A 21,704-nucleotide genomic window follows, 5' to 3' on the forward strand; every position below is an offset into this window, starting at 1 on the left:
TTGTAGTGACTAAGTCCTTTACTTTAGCACTAAGTTTAGACGTGTGTTCAATACAAACTGATGTCCAAAAACGTGTCTGTTGAGTTTATAACAAAATGATTCATTCTCTGTAGTTGTCTGTCACTTCAACATACAAACATGATGCAAGATAAACAGTCAAACACACAGGATACAGACCACCAGCCCTCACAAAACACAGTCAAACAACTGTTTGCCTCTCCCACTCAGCAACATCTGCGCTTGATTAGGGACCTTGTTAAATACCCTGGCAACCTTGGCCTTGACCATGCCCTGCAGTGATGTCACCAAAAGAAGAAAACCAACAGAAATGATATGGCTTTTACACAAGTTATAACAATAACATGCTGGTGTTTAGACCGCTAACTTTAGTCAACAGTCAGTATTAGACAGACATGTTATTCCATAATTCATACCATTTTACTTGGTTTAATTTGGATATTATTACTGATAAGTAATGATACAATAACTATTGCATAGCCCTGGATAGTGACATTAGTTTTAATATGGCATATGACATTAGTTTATTAATCAAATGGAAACCTGTTCCAAAGTTCATCAGCTACAGTAGCAGACACATGGTCCCCTTTTAAATTAAGAATTACCAAGTCCTCGTATGTAAGGACTTTACCATAACATTACATATGTCCTCTCTTCTTTGGCCATTTAGAAACTCTTCCTCCTCAACAACAACTCAAGATGAATCTGAAGACAAAGTTTCAGCGTTTCTTCGGGTGGAAACTAAACGAGGAAAAAGGCAGCTCAACACCTCTGAAAGAGATCTTCACAGAGATCTACATCACAACGGGAGGGAGTGGACAGGGCAATATTGAACATGAGGTCAGACAGATTGAAGCAGTGTCCAGGAAATCAGCCACACAAGAAACACCAATCAAATATGAAGACATCTTTAAACCTTTACCTCCAAAAAATGAACCAATCAGAACAGTGATGACAACGGGAGTGGCTGGCATTGGGAAATCAGTCCTCGTTCAGAAGTGTGGTTTGGACTGGGCAGAAGACCAAGCCAACCAGAGTACTCGCTTCATGTTTCCATTCACGTTCCGTGAGCTAAATTCTATGAAGAAGGAGTACAGCTTGGAGCAATTCATTCATGGATGTTTTGTTGAAACCGAGGGCGTACCAATCTGCAACTTCAACAATCCCAATACTGTGTTCATCTTTGATGGATTAGATGAGTGTAGGCCTCCTCTAGACTTTGAGAACAATGAGATCATAACTGTCACAACGCCAACCACGGTGGCTCAGCTGGTCACAAACCTCATCAAGGGCAAGCTGCTTCCCCTTGCTCGCATCTGGATAACCACACGACCTGCAGCAGCCAATCAGATCCCTTCTGAACATGTTGACAGGTTTACAGAGGTGAGAGGATTCACTGACCCCCAGAAGGAGAAGTTCTTCATCAACAGATTCCGTGATGACAAGAAGCAGGCCACAACAATCATCTCACACATGAAGACATCACAAAGCCTCCACATCATGTGTCACATCCCAGTCTTCTGTTGGATCATTGCTGCAGTTCTGGAGGACATGTTGACAGAAAATGAGAACGTAGCACTTCCAAAGACCCTGGCTGCGATGTTCATCCACTTCATACTGGTTCATTCCAAGCATAAGAAGACTAAGTACCATAACAAAGCTGACGCACAGTCTGACTTGAATCCAGGTCAGGCCATTCTGTCACTGGGAAAACTGGCCTTTGACCAGCTGGAGAAAGGCAACCTGATCTTCTATGAAAAAGACCTGACAGAGTGTGGCATTGATATTGAAGATGCAGCAGTGTACTCAGGAGTGTTCACACAGTTCTTTAAAGAGGAGTATGGGTTGCACACGGACAAGGTTTTCTCCTTTGTCCATCTGAGTGTTCAGGAGTTTCTGGCTGCTCTTTATGTATTTCACTCATTCATCAACACTGGTGTCAACCTGCTGCCACATTCATTCCGGTGGTGTAAGCTCTTTACAAAGAAGGAAAGTTGCTTCTACCAGAGTGCCATAAACAACGCCTTACAGAGTCCAAATGGTCACCTGGACTTGTTCCTCCGTTTTCTGATGGGTCTCTCACTGGAGACCAACCAGACGCTGTTAGGGAGACTGCTTCCTAGTTTGAAGACACGAAACATGTCGCAGACCAATCAGAAGACAATCGAGTACATCAAGAAGAAGATCAGGGAGAATCCATCTCAAGAGAGAATCATCAACCTGTTCCACTGTCTGAATGAGCTGAATGATCATTCTCTAGTTGAGGAGATCCAACATTACCTGAACTCAGGAAGTCTCTCCACAGACCAACTCTCTCCTGCTCAGTGGTCAGCTCTGGTCTTCATCTTGCTGTCATCAGGAAAGGAGCTGGATGTGTTTGACCTGAAGAAATACGCTGCTTCAGAGGAGGCTCTCCTGAAGCTGCTGCCAGTGGTCAGAGCCTCAAACAGAGCTCTGTAGGTGAACTGATAACTGGAAACATGTTATATTTTATGTCATCTTATTTTGTAGGCAAGGACATAAAAACATTTCTTATAATCACTATTGTTTCTTCAGGCTGAGCGGCTGTAACCTCACAGAGAGATGTTGTGAGGAGTTATCATCAGTTCTCATCTCCAGCTCCTCCAATTTGACAGAACTGGATCTAAGTCAAAATGATCTTCAGGATTCCGGAGTAAAGCAGCTCTGTATTGGACTAGGGAGTCCACACTGTAAACTGAAGACACTCAGGTCAGTATTCCTGAACCTTTTAAACAGAAGAACATTCATACCATGGCTTAAACACACATGGAGTTTACCTGATTAATTGATTTATGTTTTATCAGGAGGAGACATTTTGTGAAATGCAAATATCAGAGGAAATAAAAATCCCTTAAACACTTTTATTAAACTTTAGAGTTCTTTTCAGGTTATCAAAACATTAGAACATTAAACTAGAGAATGAAACGAGGGCTATCGTCTTTTATGTCTCGCCCCCCAATGGTGGTGGTGAGTTCACGTTATATGGGACATATAAGTGGGACAGCTATTCTTTCTAATAATGTCAGCAAAATCTGTCAATATCCTAAAGATATCTTGCCTTATAACACTTAACACATTGGCTGCCATGGACGCAGATCTGCGTTCATTTGCGCAAAAGCCCGCACGCTGCCAAGGAAGCAGATCTGCGTTCTTTCAAAAAAAAAAAAAAAAAAAGTTTTTTTTTTTTTAAACCCAAAGACCAAGGAGATATGATTTTCCGAAGATTTAGACTCCCAGACACTTCCTTGTAACTTAAAACTTAAAAATTCTGTATCTCGGCTCCAAAGTACTTTTTTTTTCTCATTGAAAAAGTCTGGCAGCCTACTGTAGGAAGAAAAAAAAAAAGCTGGCAGCCAATGTGTTAACTAATCAGAATTGAACATACAGAAACTATAATAATGAATCAGTCAACATCTATTCATGTGAGCACTGTTTTATTTTCTTACTATAATTTCAGTCCTCTAAAAGCATCAGTCATCAGTCTGTCAGTCTAGACAGAAAGACAGACAGACAGACAGACAGACAGACAGACAGCTAGACAGATAGAAAAGCCTCAAGTTTTAGAACCAAGACTACGATGCGATGACAACGTCACATTACAACAAATGCTTCCTGAGAATTAAATTGTGAATCTTACTGGTATAAGTCAAGTTGTGTCATTTGCTGTTGGTAAATAGTTTAAAACTAATTAATTCCTCCCCACACACATTTCTGTGTTGTCTCTGATGATGTATCCTACTGACTCACCTTCCTGTGAGGAACCTCCACCAGGAGGACATAAGGACCTTCGTCCTACTCCTACCGCCCAACACTCCCCGCTGACAGGTGCTGCGTCAACCTGCAGGAGTACATGTAATGACCAATATCACCCTCCCCGCCCGACTTCCTTCCCCCGAACACAGGCCAATTGTGTTCGCATAGATGCCAGACAAAGCCGCATGCATCCCCCGGTGGATTCGAACCCACAACCTCCATGGTGGTGGGCAGGCACTTTACCACAGCGCCTCCCAAACGCCGCTTTAAAGGCTATATATTATAGCCTTCAAAAAGTCCTATATTCTGCATTTCAATATAGTATTTGACGTTCTGGTCATGCAGTCCCATGACAACATTAAATGACAACGGAACCGACCTGCAGTGATGGGAATGTGTTAGAATATGATGATGGGAATTTGAATACAGCCTAAATGATCAAACTTACTTCCGTTGTTCAACCAAGAGAATGAAAGTCCCAGGTAACGGCAGCATGAAAGAGCTGCTGTAGCCATGAAGCTAAAAATAATCACATCCAGCACACAATATCATAATGTAACAAACATTTAGATAAACATCAACATTAGTCTCTTGCTACGTTATTGTTAAGTTAAGTAGACCTTAATAACAGTTGGCTAATTTTACCTGAAGATAGTGGAACAGAGCTGGATGATACCCAGGCACATTGTAGAAGTTACGTTTATGCAGTAGCGGTTCTACAGCATAAATCAGCACAAACGTTTTTTAGTAATGCATCCATAGTATTTCTACACATCCAATGTAACTTTATTTGTGGAGGATAATCCTTCTTCGACAATTCATTTGGAATATAATTACAACACAGTGCAAGAGCCCGCCTCCTCCACAGCTACATCCAATACTTTCCACACACGCACACAAACACATAACCGCAGACAGCTGTTTCCCTATCCCCTGATTCTCTCTAGATCACATATGTAAATGGTCGATACACATCACTGAGAAGCAACGTTAGCATCTCGCTAGCAGCTCCAGTATAGAACCAGCTACATTCTCTTCTAGTTGGTAATAAAAGGAAAGCTGACCAAAGACAAGACAGAGTGTCACAGAGCAGTAACTGCATTTGAGGTGGACAAATGGACGTTAGCCATGCATGCTACATGGAGAGCACAAAGCTTAGTCAGCTCATATTGTAAACAAACACATCTGAAACAGACTTGACAAGAAACAGTCAACGTGACGGTGACGTAGCCACGTAACTTGTCAACACATTCATTCACTATCACCAGGGGAGGAGCTTTACCCTGAATTTTACTGGCCCCTCACATGACCCTGTCTAAGCGATGTGATTGGTTAAAGACAAACTTGGTTCTGACCACAGACGAACCAATCAGATTCTAATCTCTCCCTGACCTCCGGTCCCTAAGGGGCCCCTGACCTCCGGTCCCTAAGGGGTGGGACAAAAGGTTAAAGAGCATTGATAGTTGTAGGTATTAGAAGTTCGGGCCACTACGCGGCCCTCACACCTACGTCGCACCACCAATCCAACTGATATGCCCATATATGGGGATCTCTGTATCTGTGAGTCCTTGTCCCTTTTATGCCCATATAAGGAGATGTCTTTATCTGCCAGTCCTTGTCCCTTCTATGCCCATATATGGAGATCCCCGATGTCATCAGTATATGCCTATACTGTATATGGGCATGCCCCATTTGTGCCCAAATATGGAGCTCACAACGTGTCACGTTGTGATGCATTGAGCTTGTATATCTATCATTTTAACTAATTTGGAAATGTGCTTAAATGCCTAAGTGGTTCATTCATGATGTATTTTATGTTTGGTTCTCTGGGTTCGTTCCTCGAAATATAGTGGCGTGAAAATCCCAATGTAACGTGTGTGTGTGTGTGTGTGTGTGTGTGTGTGTGTGTGTGTGTGTGTGTGTGTGTGTGTGTGTGTGTGTGTGTGTGTGTGTGTGTGTGTGTGTGTGTGTGTGTGTGTGTGTGTGTAGGTTGTCATGCTGCATGATCTCAGAGAAAGGCTGTTCTTATCTGGTCTCAGCTCTGAGGTCCAACTCCCATCTGAAAGTGTTGGATTTGAGCGTCAATCATCCAGGAGACATCGGGATAAGGAATCTGTCTGCTCTACCACTGACTCTCAGGTATGGAGAGAACCAGTGTGTTCTAGTAGGTTTAGAGGGAATCATATTGTGATGCTGTATAGTATTGTTTAATGTTGTGAAATCATTATCAATCAATGTTTCTATTATCAAATAGAATATTCACCGCTCACTTTGTCTCTCCTCCAACCCCAGGGTGGACCATTGTGGAGAGCACAGGCTGGATCCTTTGAAGAGGTGTAAGTGTGTATTCCGTTTCATTCCTGAAATCAAAGCAGCACACATCTAGATATTTACTTTACTTTATTTGTTTATTTGGTCTGGAGAATGCTCATTAATGAACACTAAAACATGATTCATGTATTGCGTACACAAGATTAAGTGTACATATGCCATTTTTAGCGAAAGCTCATTTCCATCCGCAGTCCACAAAACATTAACAATAGAAATACATAGATATCAAAACGCTCATAATCAGACAAAGGCCCGTTACAAACATTTAAGAAAGCCTAAGTACAATTTACAATTTAGGCATTTAGCAGACGCTCTCAATCCAGAGCGATTTACAGTAAGCAAGGACAACACAAGGTGATCAAATCCACTGAAATTATAATCTACTAATAAACTAATACATAAGTAAACCAAGAACCTATCATCAGTCTAACCGTAGAATATATATCTAAAAAATAAAAATCTTTACATTGAAACTATACACACTATAGGATGCCAGGTCAACAATGACCTGGCATCTGTCTACATAACATAATATCTAAGTTACATTTAGCCTTTGCATAATCCTGCAAGGTCATCAAGGCTATAGGTAAGAGCTACGGGCTGAGATGGAATCTCAAGAGGTGAGTCTTCAGATTACGGCGGAAGATTGGGAGTGAGTCTTCCGTTCTAATTGCAATGGGGAGTTCATTCCATAGTTTGGTTGCCAGATGGGAGAAGGGTCTGGATGTGTCTGGATGTGTCTGGATGTGTCTGGATGTCTCTGGATGTGTCTGGATGTCTCTGGATTAGGCACCAGGCTATAGTGGTTGCTTAGTCAGCCTGTGTGATCTGCTCATTAAAGGGGAAGTAACACAATGGACTCTACTTTGTCACAATTTAATTGTGTAATAGTTTTCCAATTGTGAAAATATTTGCCAATGTAACTATACACTGAAAGGGTCTGTGTTGAGAGCTGTCAGAAGAAGGATTTGCCTATTGGCCACGATTCCGAAAATCCCTCCCACCGCCTCGGAAAGGGCGGAGCCAAAACAACACGTCACACAATTACACTGTTTTACACTCTTGCCCCAAGATGAGCTTCATCTGTGGGTATAACCAGTGAGGTTATGAAGGAGGGGTGTTCTGTTTTTATTTTTCTCCCTCTCGATTGTTTTGTTCTGTCCGGCTGGAACAAACAATGACACTACATTAGATTAATATGTAGACCAGGCCCGGATTGGACGGTCTGGCACTTCTGGCAGATGCCAGAAGGGCCGGGCAGGCTGAGGCCGCGGCCAAGCCAAGCAAAACATTTTTTTTTTAAAATGTCAAAAACAAAACACCCAGCCTGCACCGGGCCACGCCCACCGGCTCTTTAAGAGAAATTGGCCGGCCCGGTCCATTCACTACATTGTCATAGGGGGGTTGCAGTGATAGTGACACTTTGGTGGGGGGAGGTGGAGGCTCTGTTACCCCCGGCCCCCGCTCAAGTGGTTTGCTCCGTACGTTTGACTCAAACCACTTAAAAAAAAAGCCGGGCGGGAATACGTCAATAGAATGTAAGCAGGTGGATTTTACTGGCAGGTGAAATGGAGAGAAGCTAAAAAACGAAAATGTCTGGAGGCTGATGCGGGGAAATGTTTAAAAATAACAAAGATGTTTGCCCAGCAGCAGTTTGCTGAAAAGAGTGTTAATGTCGGTCCATAGTGCTGCTGTCAGTGCAAGCACTAGTAGAGTAAAGAGTGTTAATGTCGGTCCATAGTGCTGCTGTCAGTGCAAGCACTAGTAGAGTAAGCAAGGGATAATGGGATTAACCACCGAGGCGTAGCCGAGGTGGTTAATCGCCCTGAAGGGCTTTAAATTTCAATAATGACTACCTCCCCATGCATTATCCCGCTTATTACACGGCTACTTAATAAATACATAAATACATTTACCCAAAAGTAACAACAAAACGAAGTATTTCCTTGCTTACGGCAATGAAAGTATTCCATAAGTATTGGGCTGGGCGGACAAGTTCGCCTCGCAAAAACAAATGACGAAATGGAAAAAAACTCGCCCCAAAACACACTCGCCCCCCATTCTATTTACTGCCGATTTGCCTGTAATACCGCCGGATTTGCCCCGGGGCGACTGTGTTTTGGGGCGAGCGTTTTGGTATTCCCCCGTTGTTGTGCCACGATAAACAAGGAAGCGCAGTGGATCAAATAGAATGACTTCTCGGTTATTGCATCGTCTATTTCTCACTTCAAATGTTTTCAAAAACATTCTTGAGAGCAACGTTTAGTTGTAAATGACATTGTTTGTTTGTTTACATGGCTGTCATGTTGGATAAAGCATATAACCAAGCAGCACAGGTTGACATGAGCAGGTGTTCTGAGTCTCTGATTACACAGCGGTCCGTTATAGAGCTCATCGGTCATTATCCAGAAATAATGACCGATGACTGACCAATCAGAATCGAGCATTCAACCAAGCCGTGTAATAAAGAGTGTTAATGTGGGTCCATAGTGATGCTGTCAGTGTTATAGCACTAGTAGAATAAAGAGTGTTAATGTGGGTCCATAGTGATGCTGTCAGTGTTATAGCACTAGTAGAATAAAGAGTGTTAATGTGGGTCCATAGTGATGCTGTCAGTGTTATAGCAATAGTAGAGTAAAGAGTGTTAATGTGTGTCCATAGTGATGCTGTCAGTGTTATAGCACTAGTAGAATAAAGAGTGTTAATGTGTGTCCATAGTGATGCTGTCAGTGTTATAGCACTAGTAGAATAAAGAGTGTTAATGTGTGTCCATAGTGATGCTGTCAGTGTTATAGCACTAGTAGAATAAAGAGTGTTAATGTGGGTCCATAGTGATGCTGTCAGTGTTATAGCACTAGTAGAGTAAAGAGTGTTAATGTGTGTCCATAGTGATGCTGTCAGTGTTATAGCACTAGTAGAGTAAAGAATGTTAATGTGTGTCCATAGTGATGCTGTCAGTGTTATAGCACTAGTAGAGTAAAGAGTGTTAATGTGTGTCCATAGTGATGCTGTCAGTGTTATAGCACTAGTAGAGTAAAGAGTGTTAATGTGGGTCCATAGTGATGCTGTCAGTGTTATAACACTAGTAGAGTAAAGAGTGTTAATGTGTGTCCATAGTGATGCTGTCAGTGCTATAGCACTAGTAGAATAAAGAGTGTTAATGTGGGTCCATAGTGATGCTGTCAGTGTTATAGCACTAGTAGAGTAAAGAGTGTTAATGTGGGTCCATAGTGATGCTGTCAGTGCTATAGCACTAGTAGAATAAAGAGTGTTAATGTGGGTCCATAGTGCTGCTGTCAGTGTTATAGCACTAGTAGCACCGCTGCTAAAGAAAATGTGACTCAAGTTGCATGTGAGCGAAGCTTTTCCACATTAAAATGAATCAAAAACCGTCTGAGGAGCACAGCATCACAGGAACACCTCGAGGCCTTTATGCTGGTGGCGATTGAAAAAAGAGACTCTTGTGTCTAAGTCTTTGGTCAAGGACTGCATCATCGACCGACAGCTGCTCATTCAATAATGTAGAACATAGCCTACAGTTCTTGTTTATTATTCTATTCTGTTCTGTGCTTTGGTCAGCTGCTGCTGTGTGTCTTTACGCAGTGCAATGTTGGTGTGTGCGTTACAGTGCTTGTGTTTTTGGCCGCCGTGCCCTGATCTTTGTCTCAGATATATTATATATATACATAATAGCTCAAAACACGTCACATTGTGATTCATGATGCGTTGTGAGCTTGTAGATCTGCTATTTTCACATAGCCGATGTATACAGTAGGTTTAAAGGGCTCATGTGGCCCATAGTCGCTTCTTTTGGGCTTGTTTTCCTAGACCTGGTTGTTTGTTTCTCTCATAGAACCTGGCAACACTGCCCGCAGTGGGCAGTTGTTGGTGGCTGGTTTTACGCGTTTCTCTGTGGAGTGTGAGGCTGTATATTAAGTGTAACAAATAATCGTATGCATATAGACAATGTGTAGATGATTTGATAGACAAGTGAGCGCTATGATATTAAACTTGGACTGTGACTAGATCGCCGTAAAATTGAGCTACTGACGTGACCTATTAATGGAGTAATAGTGAAGAATGTTCCTATGTATATGTGTGAAATATGAACATCTACAATGGTTCAATAATAATTAGCATGGATTATTACAAACGAAAAACATCTACCATTTTAAATTGGTCTAGTAACTAATCAGGATGCAAAAGCAGCAACCATGCAGAGCTAATTAACACTCAGATTAAATATGCTATAGCTAAAACGTTTGACAAGCAATAATCAAAATACAACTAACACAATTATATTTTTAGTTTTGTTTTATATATATTTAGAACACACTATTATTACTGTTGCAATGTTATTTAAACAGTAAACCTATATGGCCTAAAATAAAATATAAAGTGAGAACAAATAAAGTAAAATCTGGCAAATATAAGAATTAAACGGACTGGAATTCTCTGCCAGTCCGTGCCTGATGTAGACTAGCATTTATTTTATGCAATTAAGCGATTATTTATATTATTATTGAAGATTGTGAAACCTGGGCAACTACGTACTTGCATTAATTAATGAATAACCCTTTTATCAGCGAGTGTGAGTAATCACTAATCTGGTCTGCCGCTCGGGGTCTGTCACCGGGAACAGAGGGAGGAATATTAATGGATTTTATTTATAATACACTTTACATTTTTAAAAATCTCAAAGTGCTACAACAGGCAATTGCATGAAATAAAAGTAAAATTACTCATTATGCAGAATGTTCCATTTCACAAGTTTTCAAATGTATAAAACCAGAGGTTCAGCCGTCTAGTAGTCCCGTCTAGCCCGCACATCGGAGACAGACAGTGTAGACGTTCATTGCAACACCGGTGCTTGTTTCAACACGCAAACCTAACTTGTTGGAGACCCAGACACACACACAGCCACGCATACGCACCACTCTCAATTGTATATTAGGATGTATAGAAATCTTTTGAAAATAGCAGATCTACAAGCTTGTAGATCGACTATTTTCAAATGGCTGAAATGTATATAGGGCTGAAGTGGTTAAAGTATGTTTTGTAATAATAATCAAAATCTACAAAGTAACTAGTATCTAAAGTTTTCAAATAATTGTAGTGGAGTAAAAGTACAGTATTTGCCTCTGAGATGTAGTGGAGTAGACGTAAAAGTATTGAAAATTGGAAATACTCCAGTAAAGTAAAAAATATCTCAAGATTGAACTTAAGTACAGTACTTCAGTAAATGTACTTAGTTACTTTAAACCACTGATACTCGGTGGTCTGAAGGGCTTTCAGTTTCCATTCTACTTCTCCCCCGGGGAGCGGGTGGAGGGGGGAGGCAGAGAAGGACTCTCCCTGGGGCAAAACATAAGTCTTGTGTCTACCTGACTTGACTTTTTCTTTTGACTAAATAATCCGTGTATAGAATAACGTTGCTCCAGTATATCTAAACATCAGATCATGAAATAAACAATGTCTGTCTTTTTTTAAATTTATTTATTTAACCATAGTCTCTTTTACGAGTGTACACTGGCCAAGAGAAGAGTCAAATTAATGTTACACAGCTCTGCCAGTAACAACAAATACATGTGTACATGTCTACATGTAGGGGTGTTCGATATTGTGATAACTATCGTCGAGACGATAGAATGTCCCCACGATATGCGTTTTCAGAGATATCGTATCTATCGTCATAAAGTGAGTCACTCAGTCATATTATAATATTATTATAATAATATAATATTATATATTATTATATTATATATATCACTCACATTCTATGATTTGCAATTCTATACCTTAATTTATACTTCTGCAGTACGAGGGTTTCGTTCGCCAAAAATAGCAGATCTACAAGCTAACAACGCGTCTCGACCGCACGTCCGGACCGCATTGATTGCTTGAAGATCACACATGCTCCCAAAGTCCCCGCCCCCTTTCTTCTTGGCAGCGAGTGGACCCGGCCGTCGTACTTGTTAGTCTGCACAACAGCAGTAATGGACGGAGAGTCAGGCTCACCGACACGGTGCAAACTAAAGTTAATTGCAAAGATAGCAATGTTCGAAAGTCACTCGATATAACTTTTAACCAAACGCGGGTGAAACAGCGAAGGTGTCCCCGCTGCCCGCATAAAGAGTGCACGCACGCACATGGATCGACGGACCTCGCGTATCGATTACAAACAATTCGTACCTCGCTTACAAAAGCTTATCAACACCATGAATTAACATTAGCTGGATGTATATGCATATCAATGATCCATTGTGACCTGCTAGTCTACTGTTACTAGGTAGGTAGGAGTAATAGGCTACTGTCAGCAGTGGTGGAAAAAGTACTTAAGTAAAATTATCTGTACTGCAATGCAGAAATACTCACAAGCTCAAAACGGGTCGCAAAGCGACGCCTTGTGAGCTTGTAGATCGGCTATTTTCAAATAGCCGAAGTATATAGGGATAAAGTGGTTAATGCGTGTTTTGTAATAACTAGAAGCTCGCCCCCGCTACGCGGGGGCTCGCGTCTAGCCCGCGGCCACGCCCACGTAGCGCCCGCGGCCACTTGGCAGCGCATATAAGTGGCGTAGCGTCATGAGGGCCAGTGGGGCCGTGGCTCGGTCAGTGAAGACCCTGTAGCGCGGATGATATGTGGCATAGAGGGGCAGATTGTAAATCTCCAGAGCAGAGGAAACATCCGTGGGCTACCATTGGTTCAGCGATGTGTGCGGTTGCCCTGCGGCCCCTCCTCCTCCACCAATGTGCAGTATTGAGAGCCCTGACGTCACAACATTTGGAGTGATGGGCACTGCACTCTGGTTGGTTAGGGTAGACCTAGGGGCCAGGTAGAACCCAGTTAAAGCCTGCATGGGCAAACCCAGTTAGGACCCGCCTTGGTCCCACATAAACGTGGCTAGTTGGGGCCCACCTAAGGGCCAGGTAGAAGCTACTTATAGCCCGCATGGGCATCGCAGTTAAGACCCACCTCGGCCCCACATAGAATAGCCTAGGTGGGGCCCACCTAAGGCCCAGGTAGAACACACGTATGTCCCACAAGGGCATCCCGGTTGGGACTGAAGTGGATCCCGCTGACATTGCTGACATGGGGTCCATATGGTTTAGCCCACCTTGAAACCATATGGGAACTACGCTGGCATGCTGGCTGGAATGCAAACGCTGCATCATTCCTGTAGTGTGTAGTTTGATGTTGTGTGTGTAACAGACATACCTGCAGTGTGTAGATCAATGTCCATATGAAAGTCAATGCCCAGCAGTGTTGTTTTTTTCTCCAGCAGAGTTTCTAGTGTGTCTATCTCTCTCTGGAAGAGGTTGCACATGAACTCTGCAGCCGCAGTGAGGCGCTCCAACACAAACACTCTGACATTAAGCTGCTTCACACAACAAACATCAGCACCACGCTGCTGTTTGTCCAAAAGACACAGTATCTCCTCTCCCAGCCGTACAAACCCCTTTTGACACATTTTACCTCGTTTATCCAGCTCTCACTGACTCTCCCCTAATACAGTGGTTCTCAACCTGTCGGTGGGGACGCCCCACAGGCCAATGTTAAAATGGTAGCAGTTGTTCCTCAACATAGTGTGAATGTGCGTGCGAAGTTGACCGCAATCGGACGCTGCATTCATGATTTGCGGCATTTTGTTCTAAACGGGCCACTCCTGCAAACTTTAGATGAGAATGTTAGCCAATCGGGACGGAATATGAAAAAGTAAACAGATCCGTCTTGATCACATGACTATAGAGATCATGTGTACCGATTTGCGTGACATTTAGATGAAATGGGAAGGAGTAATGTAAAGAAATATGTTGTACATAAGTGGGCCTCCTGGTGGCGCTATAAAAGGTAGATGTGAAAAAAGCAGGGCAAAGGTTTTTCCTTGACCTCTAGAGAGTGCACATACAAAGTTTTGCACAGATTGGTGCAGTTATAGGTGAAAACACAAATCGGGCTGTTATAGCACCACCATGAGGCTGATTAGAAAAATCTGAAGTGAAATTTCTTCCTAGGCATAGTGGGAATGTGGGTGCAAAGGTGCACGGAAAGTGCATGCTGTGTTCATAATTTGAGGCATTTTGGTCCAAACGGAGCAGTCCTGCAGACTTTGGAAGCCATTTTTAGCCAATCAGGATGGAATATGAAACATCTGAAAGAGCCTTTTGTTAAATGACTATGGAGATGCTGTGTACCGATGTGCGTGATGTTTGGACAAAATATGTAGGAGTACTGTGAAATAATGTGTTTTGCAAAAAGCGGCCTCCTGGTGGCACTATAACACTGGGCCATGTGAAAGAAATGGGGCAGAGGTTCTGAATTGGCATCCAGGGAGTGTGTGTGCACAGTTTCGCTGCGATCAAGCCAACGATGCGAGAGATTAGCTATCCACAGACGGACGGACAGGGGGTAAAACATACTCTTGCGCCATGCCTTTCGGCCTGGCGGAGACAATAAAAAAAACGAAAGTAAAGGAAAAGGCCATGTATGCAACAAAAGTAGTCAACAAACTATACTATGAAACATTGGCCACATTGGCAAATAATTTAAGAAAGAGGCAAACATGTTGAAAGTAGCCGATCTACAAGCGTACAACGCCTCTCAACGTGAGAGCTTGTAGATCTGCTATTTTCACAATATTGACTTGTGGAACGGAGTCAAACAAAATGGGGGGGTCCCCAGTTCAAATATGATTATTTTGGGGGAGGGCTGAAAAGGTTGATAACCAGTGCCCTAATCGGACCGAAATTACCTGAAATTACTACATTGCCATAATGCAGCCTAAACGTGCGTTGCACGGGGCGGTCCTGCCATTACGTTAGTTACTGGAGTTAGTGTGGAGCTACACTGTTCTCCAGAAGCCCACAACATACACCATCTGCAATGGACTGACTGAGCAGCAATAATAACATTCGCCACACGAACGTGCATTGTTGACAAAGTGATTGCAAGGCCGCTGCAGGCATGACAGCGACGTTAGCGTTAGCTACATGCCAGCTATAACAGCTCCCTGTCCGTCGTCGCTGCGACTGACTCTGATGGCTACAGCAAACTCTCTCTGCGATGCCATTGTCTGGAAACTGATCCTGGCATGACACGACCAATGAGAGTGAGCGCTGTTGTTGTTGCTAAGATACGGTGTATGGCACATGGCGTCTCTGTCCCATAGCTTGTAGATCTCTCACACATGATTGGCGTAGGCTGCGTTGCCAGGTCTGACTGTTTGTGTAAGCGATTTTGGGCTTATTTGGGTGCACTTTTGGGCTCGTTTCCATAGACCACGGCAGCGCTTATTTCTTTCCCGTGACCGATGTGGCGAAAAAGGTGCAAAACGAACCATCCGGAAGTAAATTGCGAGATGAAATATAAAGCACTTTTTGATTATTAGAGAAGGAGACAGATGTGAAGGTGGAAAATGAAAGGTAGGAGGTTATATAGTTTTGCATGAGCGATTTTTGTAGCAAGTTGTGAGAGAATTGGGCCACTCCTGTGGGCGGGGGGCTCAATAGAACCATTGGGGTTTGAAAGGAGACGCTCTCTGTTTGAGTGGTGAGATACAAATCTACAAAGTAACTAAATTGTAGTGGAGTAAAAGAACAATATTTGCCTCTGAGATGTAGTGGAGTAGAAGTAAAACTACTGAAAATTTAAGATAATCCAGTAAAGTGAAAATTCCTCAAATTTGTACTTAAGTACATGTACTTAGTTACATTCCACCACTGACTGTCAGATGTCCTGTCTGAAGCAGTCTGTTACACTACTAACTCACCATCAAGCAGCCTACACTGAATGTCACATGATACAACAGCTGGATTAAAGGAATAGATTATCTATCTATCAGCAGCATAAAAACTAATATTATATCTACATCTATCTATCTATCTATCTATCTATCTATCTATCTATCTATCTATCTATCTATCTATCTATCTATCTATCTATCAGCATATAACAACTAATATTATATCTACATATATCTATCTATCTATCAGCATAAAAACTAATATTATATCTACATATATCTATCTATCTATCAGCATAAAAACTAATATTATATCTCTATCTATCTATCTATCTATCTATCTATCAGCATATAACAACTAATAATATATCTACATATACCTATCTATCTATCTATCTATCAGCATAAAAACTAATATTATATCTACATATATCTATCTATCTATCTATCTATCTATCTATCAGCATAAAAACTAATATTATATCTACATATATCTATCTATCTATCTATCTATCTATCTATCTATCTATCTATCAGCATATAACAACTAATATTATATCTACATATATCTATCTATCTATCTATCTATCTATCAGCATAAAAACTAATATTATATCTACATATATCTATCTATCTATCTATCTATCTATCTATCTATCTATCAGCATAAAAACTAATATTATATCTACATATATCTATCTATCTATCTATCTATCTATCTATCTATCTATCAGCATAAAAACTAATATTATATCTACATATATCTATCTATCTATGTATCTATCAGCATAAAAACGAATATTATATCTACATATATCTATCTATCTATCTATCTATCAGCATATAACAACTAATATTATATCTACATATATCTATCTATCTATCTATCTATCTATCTATCTATCTATCTATCTATCTATCTATCTATCTATCTATCTATCTATCTATCTATCTATCTATCTATCTATCTATCTATCTATCTATCAGCATAAAAACTAATATTATATCTACATATATCTATCTATCTATCTATCTATCTATCTATCTATCAGCATAAAAACTAATATTATATCTACATATATCTATCTATCTATCTATCTATCTATCAGCATAAAAACTAATATTATATCTACATATATCTATCTATCTATCTATCAGCATAAAAACTAATATTATATCTACATCTATCTATCTATCTATCTATCAGCATAAAAACTAATATTATATCTACATCTATCTATCTATCAGCATAAAAACTAATATTATATCTACATATATCTATCTATCTATCTATCTATCTATCTATCAGCATAAAAACTAATATTATATCTACATATATCTATCTATCTATCTATCTATCTATCAGCATAAAAACTAATATTATATCTACATATATCTATCTATCAGCATAAAAACTAATATTATATCTACATATATCTATCTATCTATCTATCTATCTATCAGCATAAAAACTAATATTATATCTACATCTATCTATCTATCTATCTATCAGCATAAAAACTAATATTATATCTACATATATCTATCTATCTATCTATCAGCATAAAAACTAATATTATATCTACATATATCTATCTATCTATCTATCTATCTATCTATCAGCATAAAAACTAATATTATATCTACATATATCTATCTATCTATCTATCTATCTATCTATCTATCAGCATAAAAACTAATATTATATCTACATATATCTATCTATCTATCTATCTATCTATCTATCAGCATAAAAACTAATATTATATCTACATCTATCTATCTATCAGCATAAAAACTAATATTATATCTACATATATCTATCTATCTATCTATCTATCTATCTATCTATCTATCAATCATCATAAAAACTAATATTATATCTACATATATCTATCTATCAGCAGCATAAAAACTAATATTATATCTATATCTATCTATCTATCTATCAGCAGCATAAAAACAAATATTATATCCATCTATCTATCTATCTATCTGTATGTAGCCTGTAGTCTGTCTGTGAACACATTAATCAATAAGATATGATGATTAATTATATTATATAATATAATGATTATACGTGCCCCATGATCATATCTTGTAAAAATGTTATAATCATATAATATAATTAATCATCATACGTTATTAATAATCATAAAATAATAAAACAAACATAAAACAAATATGGTGATATATATCGTCTATGATATTTTTTTTTTTCAATATCGAACACCCCTATCTACATGTCTACATGTCTACATGTGTACATGTGCACATGTCTACATGTCTACATGTCTACATGTGTACATGTCTACATGTGTACATGTCTACATGTCTACATGTGTACATGTCTACATGTCTACATGTCTACATGTCTACATGTGTACATGTCTACATGTCTACATGTGTACAGGTCTACATGTCTACATGTCTACATGTCTACATGTCTACATGTCTACATGTGTACATGTCTACTGTACATGTCTACATGTCTACTGTACATGTCTACATGTGTACATGTGTACATGTGTACATGTGTACATGTCTACATGTGTACATGTGTACATGTCTACATGTGTACATGTCTACATGTCTACATGTCTACATGTCTACATGTGTACATGTCTACATGTGTACATGTCTACATGTCTACATGTCTACATGTGTACATGTCTACATGTCTACATGTCTACATGTGTACATGTCTACATGTCTACATGTCTACATGTCTACATGTGTACATGTCTACATGTGTACATGTGTACATGTCTACATGTCTACATGTCTACATGTGTACATGTCTACATGTCTACATGTCTACATGTCTACATGTCTACATGTCTACATGTGTACATGTGTACATGTCTACATGTCTACATGTCTACATGTGTACATGTCTACATGTCTACATGTCTACATGTGTACATGTGTACATGTCTACATGTCTACATGTGTACATGTCTACATGTCTACATGTCTACATGTCTACATGTCTACATGTCTACATGTGTACATGTCTACATGTCTACATGTCTACATGTGTACATGTCTACATGTCTACATGTCTACATGTCTACATGTCTACATGTGTACATGTGTACATGTCTACATGTCTACATGTGTACATGTCTACATGTCTACATGTCTACATGTGTACATGTGTACATGTCTACATGTCTACATGTCTACATGTGTACATGTGTACATGTGTACATGTGTACATGTCTACATGTCTACATGTCTACATGTGTACATGTCTACATGTGTACATGTCTACATGTCTACATGTCTACATGTGTACATGTGTACATGTCTACATGTCTACATGTCTACATGTGTACATGTCTACATGTCTACATGTCTACATGTCTACATGTCTACATGTGTACATGTGTACATGTCTACATGTCTACATGTCTACATGTGTACATGTCTACATGTCTACATGTGTACATGTGTACATGTGTACATGTCTACATGTCTACATGTGTACATGTGTACATGTCTACATGTCTACATGTCTACATGTCTACATGTCTACATGTGTACATGTGTACATGTCTACATGTGTACATGTCTACATGTCTACATGTCTACATGTCTACATGTCTACATGTGTACATGTCTACATGTCTACATGTCTACATGTCTACATGTCTACATGTGTACATGTCTACATGTGTACATGTGTACATGTCTACATGTCTACATGTCTACATGTCTACATGTCTACATGTGTACATGTGTACATGTGTACATGTCTACATGTCTACATGTCTACATGTCTACATGTGTACATGTCTACATGTCTACATGTCTACATGTCTACATGTGTACATGTGTACATGTCTACATGTCTACATGTGTACATGTCTAAATGTGTACATGTCTAAATGTCTAAATGTCTAAATGTCTACATGTCTACATGTCTACATGTCTACATGTGTACATGTCTACATGTCTACATGTCTACATGTCTACATGTCTACCGGCTCCGGCCGTGGAGGGAACAGGACTCCTGTCTCCTCTGCCCCGACACAGCAGCAGCTGAGTGGGGAGACCAGAGCCGACAGACCACAGAAAATAGGAAATACTGCAACATGATTTGTTATTTTTACTTGTTAATTTATGTATATAAAATATAGATTCCTGTGGAATCTCCTAATTACACCAACATTGTTCTTGTGAAGCTGTTAGTTTGTGCTTTTTTAATTAAGTTAGATTTATTCATTTCTGGCAGAGGGAAGCACATGATGCTTGGCGGTGAGACGGTCTGCCCAGAGAGCAGGCTGTGGTAGCAGGTAGACAGACAGAGTTCAGCTTAGTTATAAACATTATATTAACTAGTCTTATTTCTCATCTACAGCTGCTATTTTACATTTCAAAATGCAAGCTGAGCTGTGAAATATTTCCCTCATATGTATGACGTCACGGAAGTTGCGTAATCGCTAGTTTCCCGAAGACGAGCCTCTAGAGGGAGCTCTGTTCATAACTTTAAATGTTCCTGTCTTTTTCTTTTTTTAAATCCCCAAAATGTGTTTGGACATCCTTAGGGGGTCTTTGACAGATATACGTCATTACTTTTGAAAAGGAAAGCTCCTGGTTCTCTTCCTTTAAGGGTAGGGTTGGTTGGGTATCGAAACTCGGTTCCAAGTAGGAACCGATTAAGAAATGGCGGGTACCAGGTACTCATTAACATAATGTAATTTTGGTTCTGCATATCGGTTCCTAGACGCGCTAATAACCGTTCAAACAAAGGCTTCATGATGACAAGTTGACTATCTGTCTAACTTATGTGATCATATCACACATTCACACTGCGCGCACACACACACACACACACACACACACACACACACACACACACACACACACACACACACACACACACACACGCTTTATTTACTTTATTTATTATTACGGGGCCAGAGCTCAGCTCTGGACCTGTTTTGTTATTGGCAGTATTCTGTCACTTCTTCTTCTTCTGCCACTTTTCGCAGTTCTGGCTGAACCGTGCAGTCGCTTTTTACGAAACTCGGCCATATGGTAGATGGTCATGAAAAACTATCAAGAAATAATTCTCACAATCTTTCGTCCAAAGGTGGCGCTATAGCACTCAATTGAAAATGGCAACTTTGAACAGGTACAACTCATGCCCTGTTTGACCTAGAGCCATGAAACTTGGATACACATATGCGTCTCCTCATGCTGAACAACTTTCACCCTCTGACTTTTGACCTCTGACCTTTAGATCTCCCACCATTTTGAATTATATGAAAAACAGTCATTGGCTCCTAACTTCTGCATTTTTTCACTTATGCAAAATCCGCTCCCTATTTTATGTCGGCAGAGGTCCAAAGTTCAAGTGTTAAACGTTTCGTGCAGATTGCTCCAAAATCCCAGGATTCCATAGATTTTAACTATTGCAGTTTTATGAAAATTATTCATCTGCGCCTAAAACATACATGCAGACTCACATTTCTTTGAAACTTTGCAGAAATGTACAGGGTCATTCCAAATATCACTGAAACCAATCTTACTCCAATTGGCCAAAAGGGGGCGCTATAGCAATTTTTTGAAAAGGCAGACTTTAAACAGGCATAAGTCATGCCTCGTTTGGCCGAAAGTTGTGAAACTTGCTTACACATGTGCCTTGACTCATGAGGAACACACGTATCGATTTGATCATTAAGCTCCGCCCTTAGATTTTCCGCAATTTTGAGCAGTTTGAAAAGTACTTGTTTTTGCCAGTTCTGGCTTAACCGTGCATACGCTTTTTACGAAACTCGGCCATATGGTAGATGCTCATGAAAAACTACCAAGAAATAATTCTCACACT

General features: G+C 40.0%; 1 protein-coding gene across 1 annotated transcript in view; it reads left to right on the forward strand.

The window, feature by feature from the left end:
- LOC311055306 (NLR family CARD domain-containing protein 3-like) overlaps positions 1–21,704 on the forward strand; it is a 33,254-nt gene that overhangs the window by 3,474 nt on the left and 8,076 nt on the right. The window contains exons 4-7 of the mRNA XM_084071436.1: positions 689–2,474; positions 2,575–2,748; positions 5,782–5,931; positions 6,085–6,128. Coding sequence (XP_083927562.1) covers positions 689–2,474; positions 2,575–2,748; positions 5,782–5,931; positions 6,085–6,128 — 2,154 coding nt within the window. The remainder of the gene's footprint in view (positions 1–688; positions 2,475–2,574; positions 2,749–5,781; positions 5,932–6,084; positions 6,129–21,704) is intronic.

The sequence above is a fragment of the Gymnoscopelus microlampas genome (assembly GCF_963454915.1).
Source record: "Gymnoscopelus microlampas genome assembly, chromosome: 11".
In the NCBI taxonomy this organism is placed as follows: Eukaryota; Metazoa; Chordata; class Actinopteri; order Myctophiformes; family Myctophidae; genus Gymnoscopelus; species Gymnoscopelus microlampas.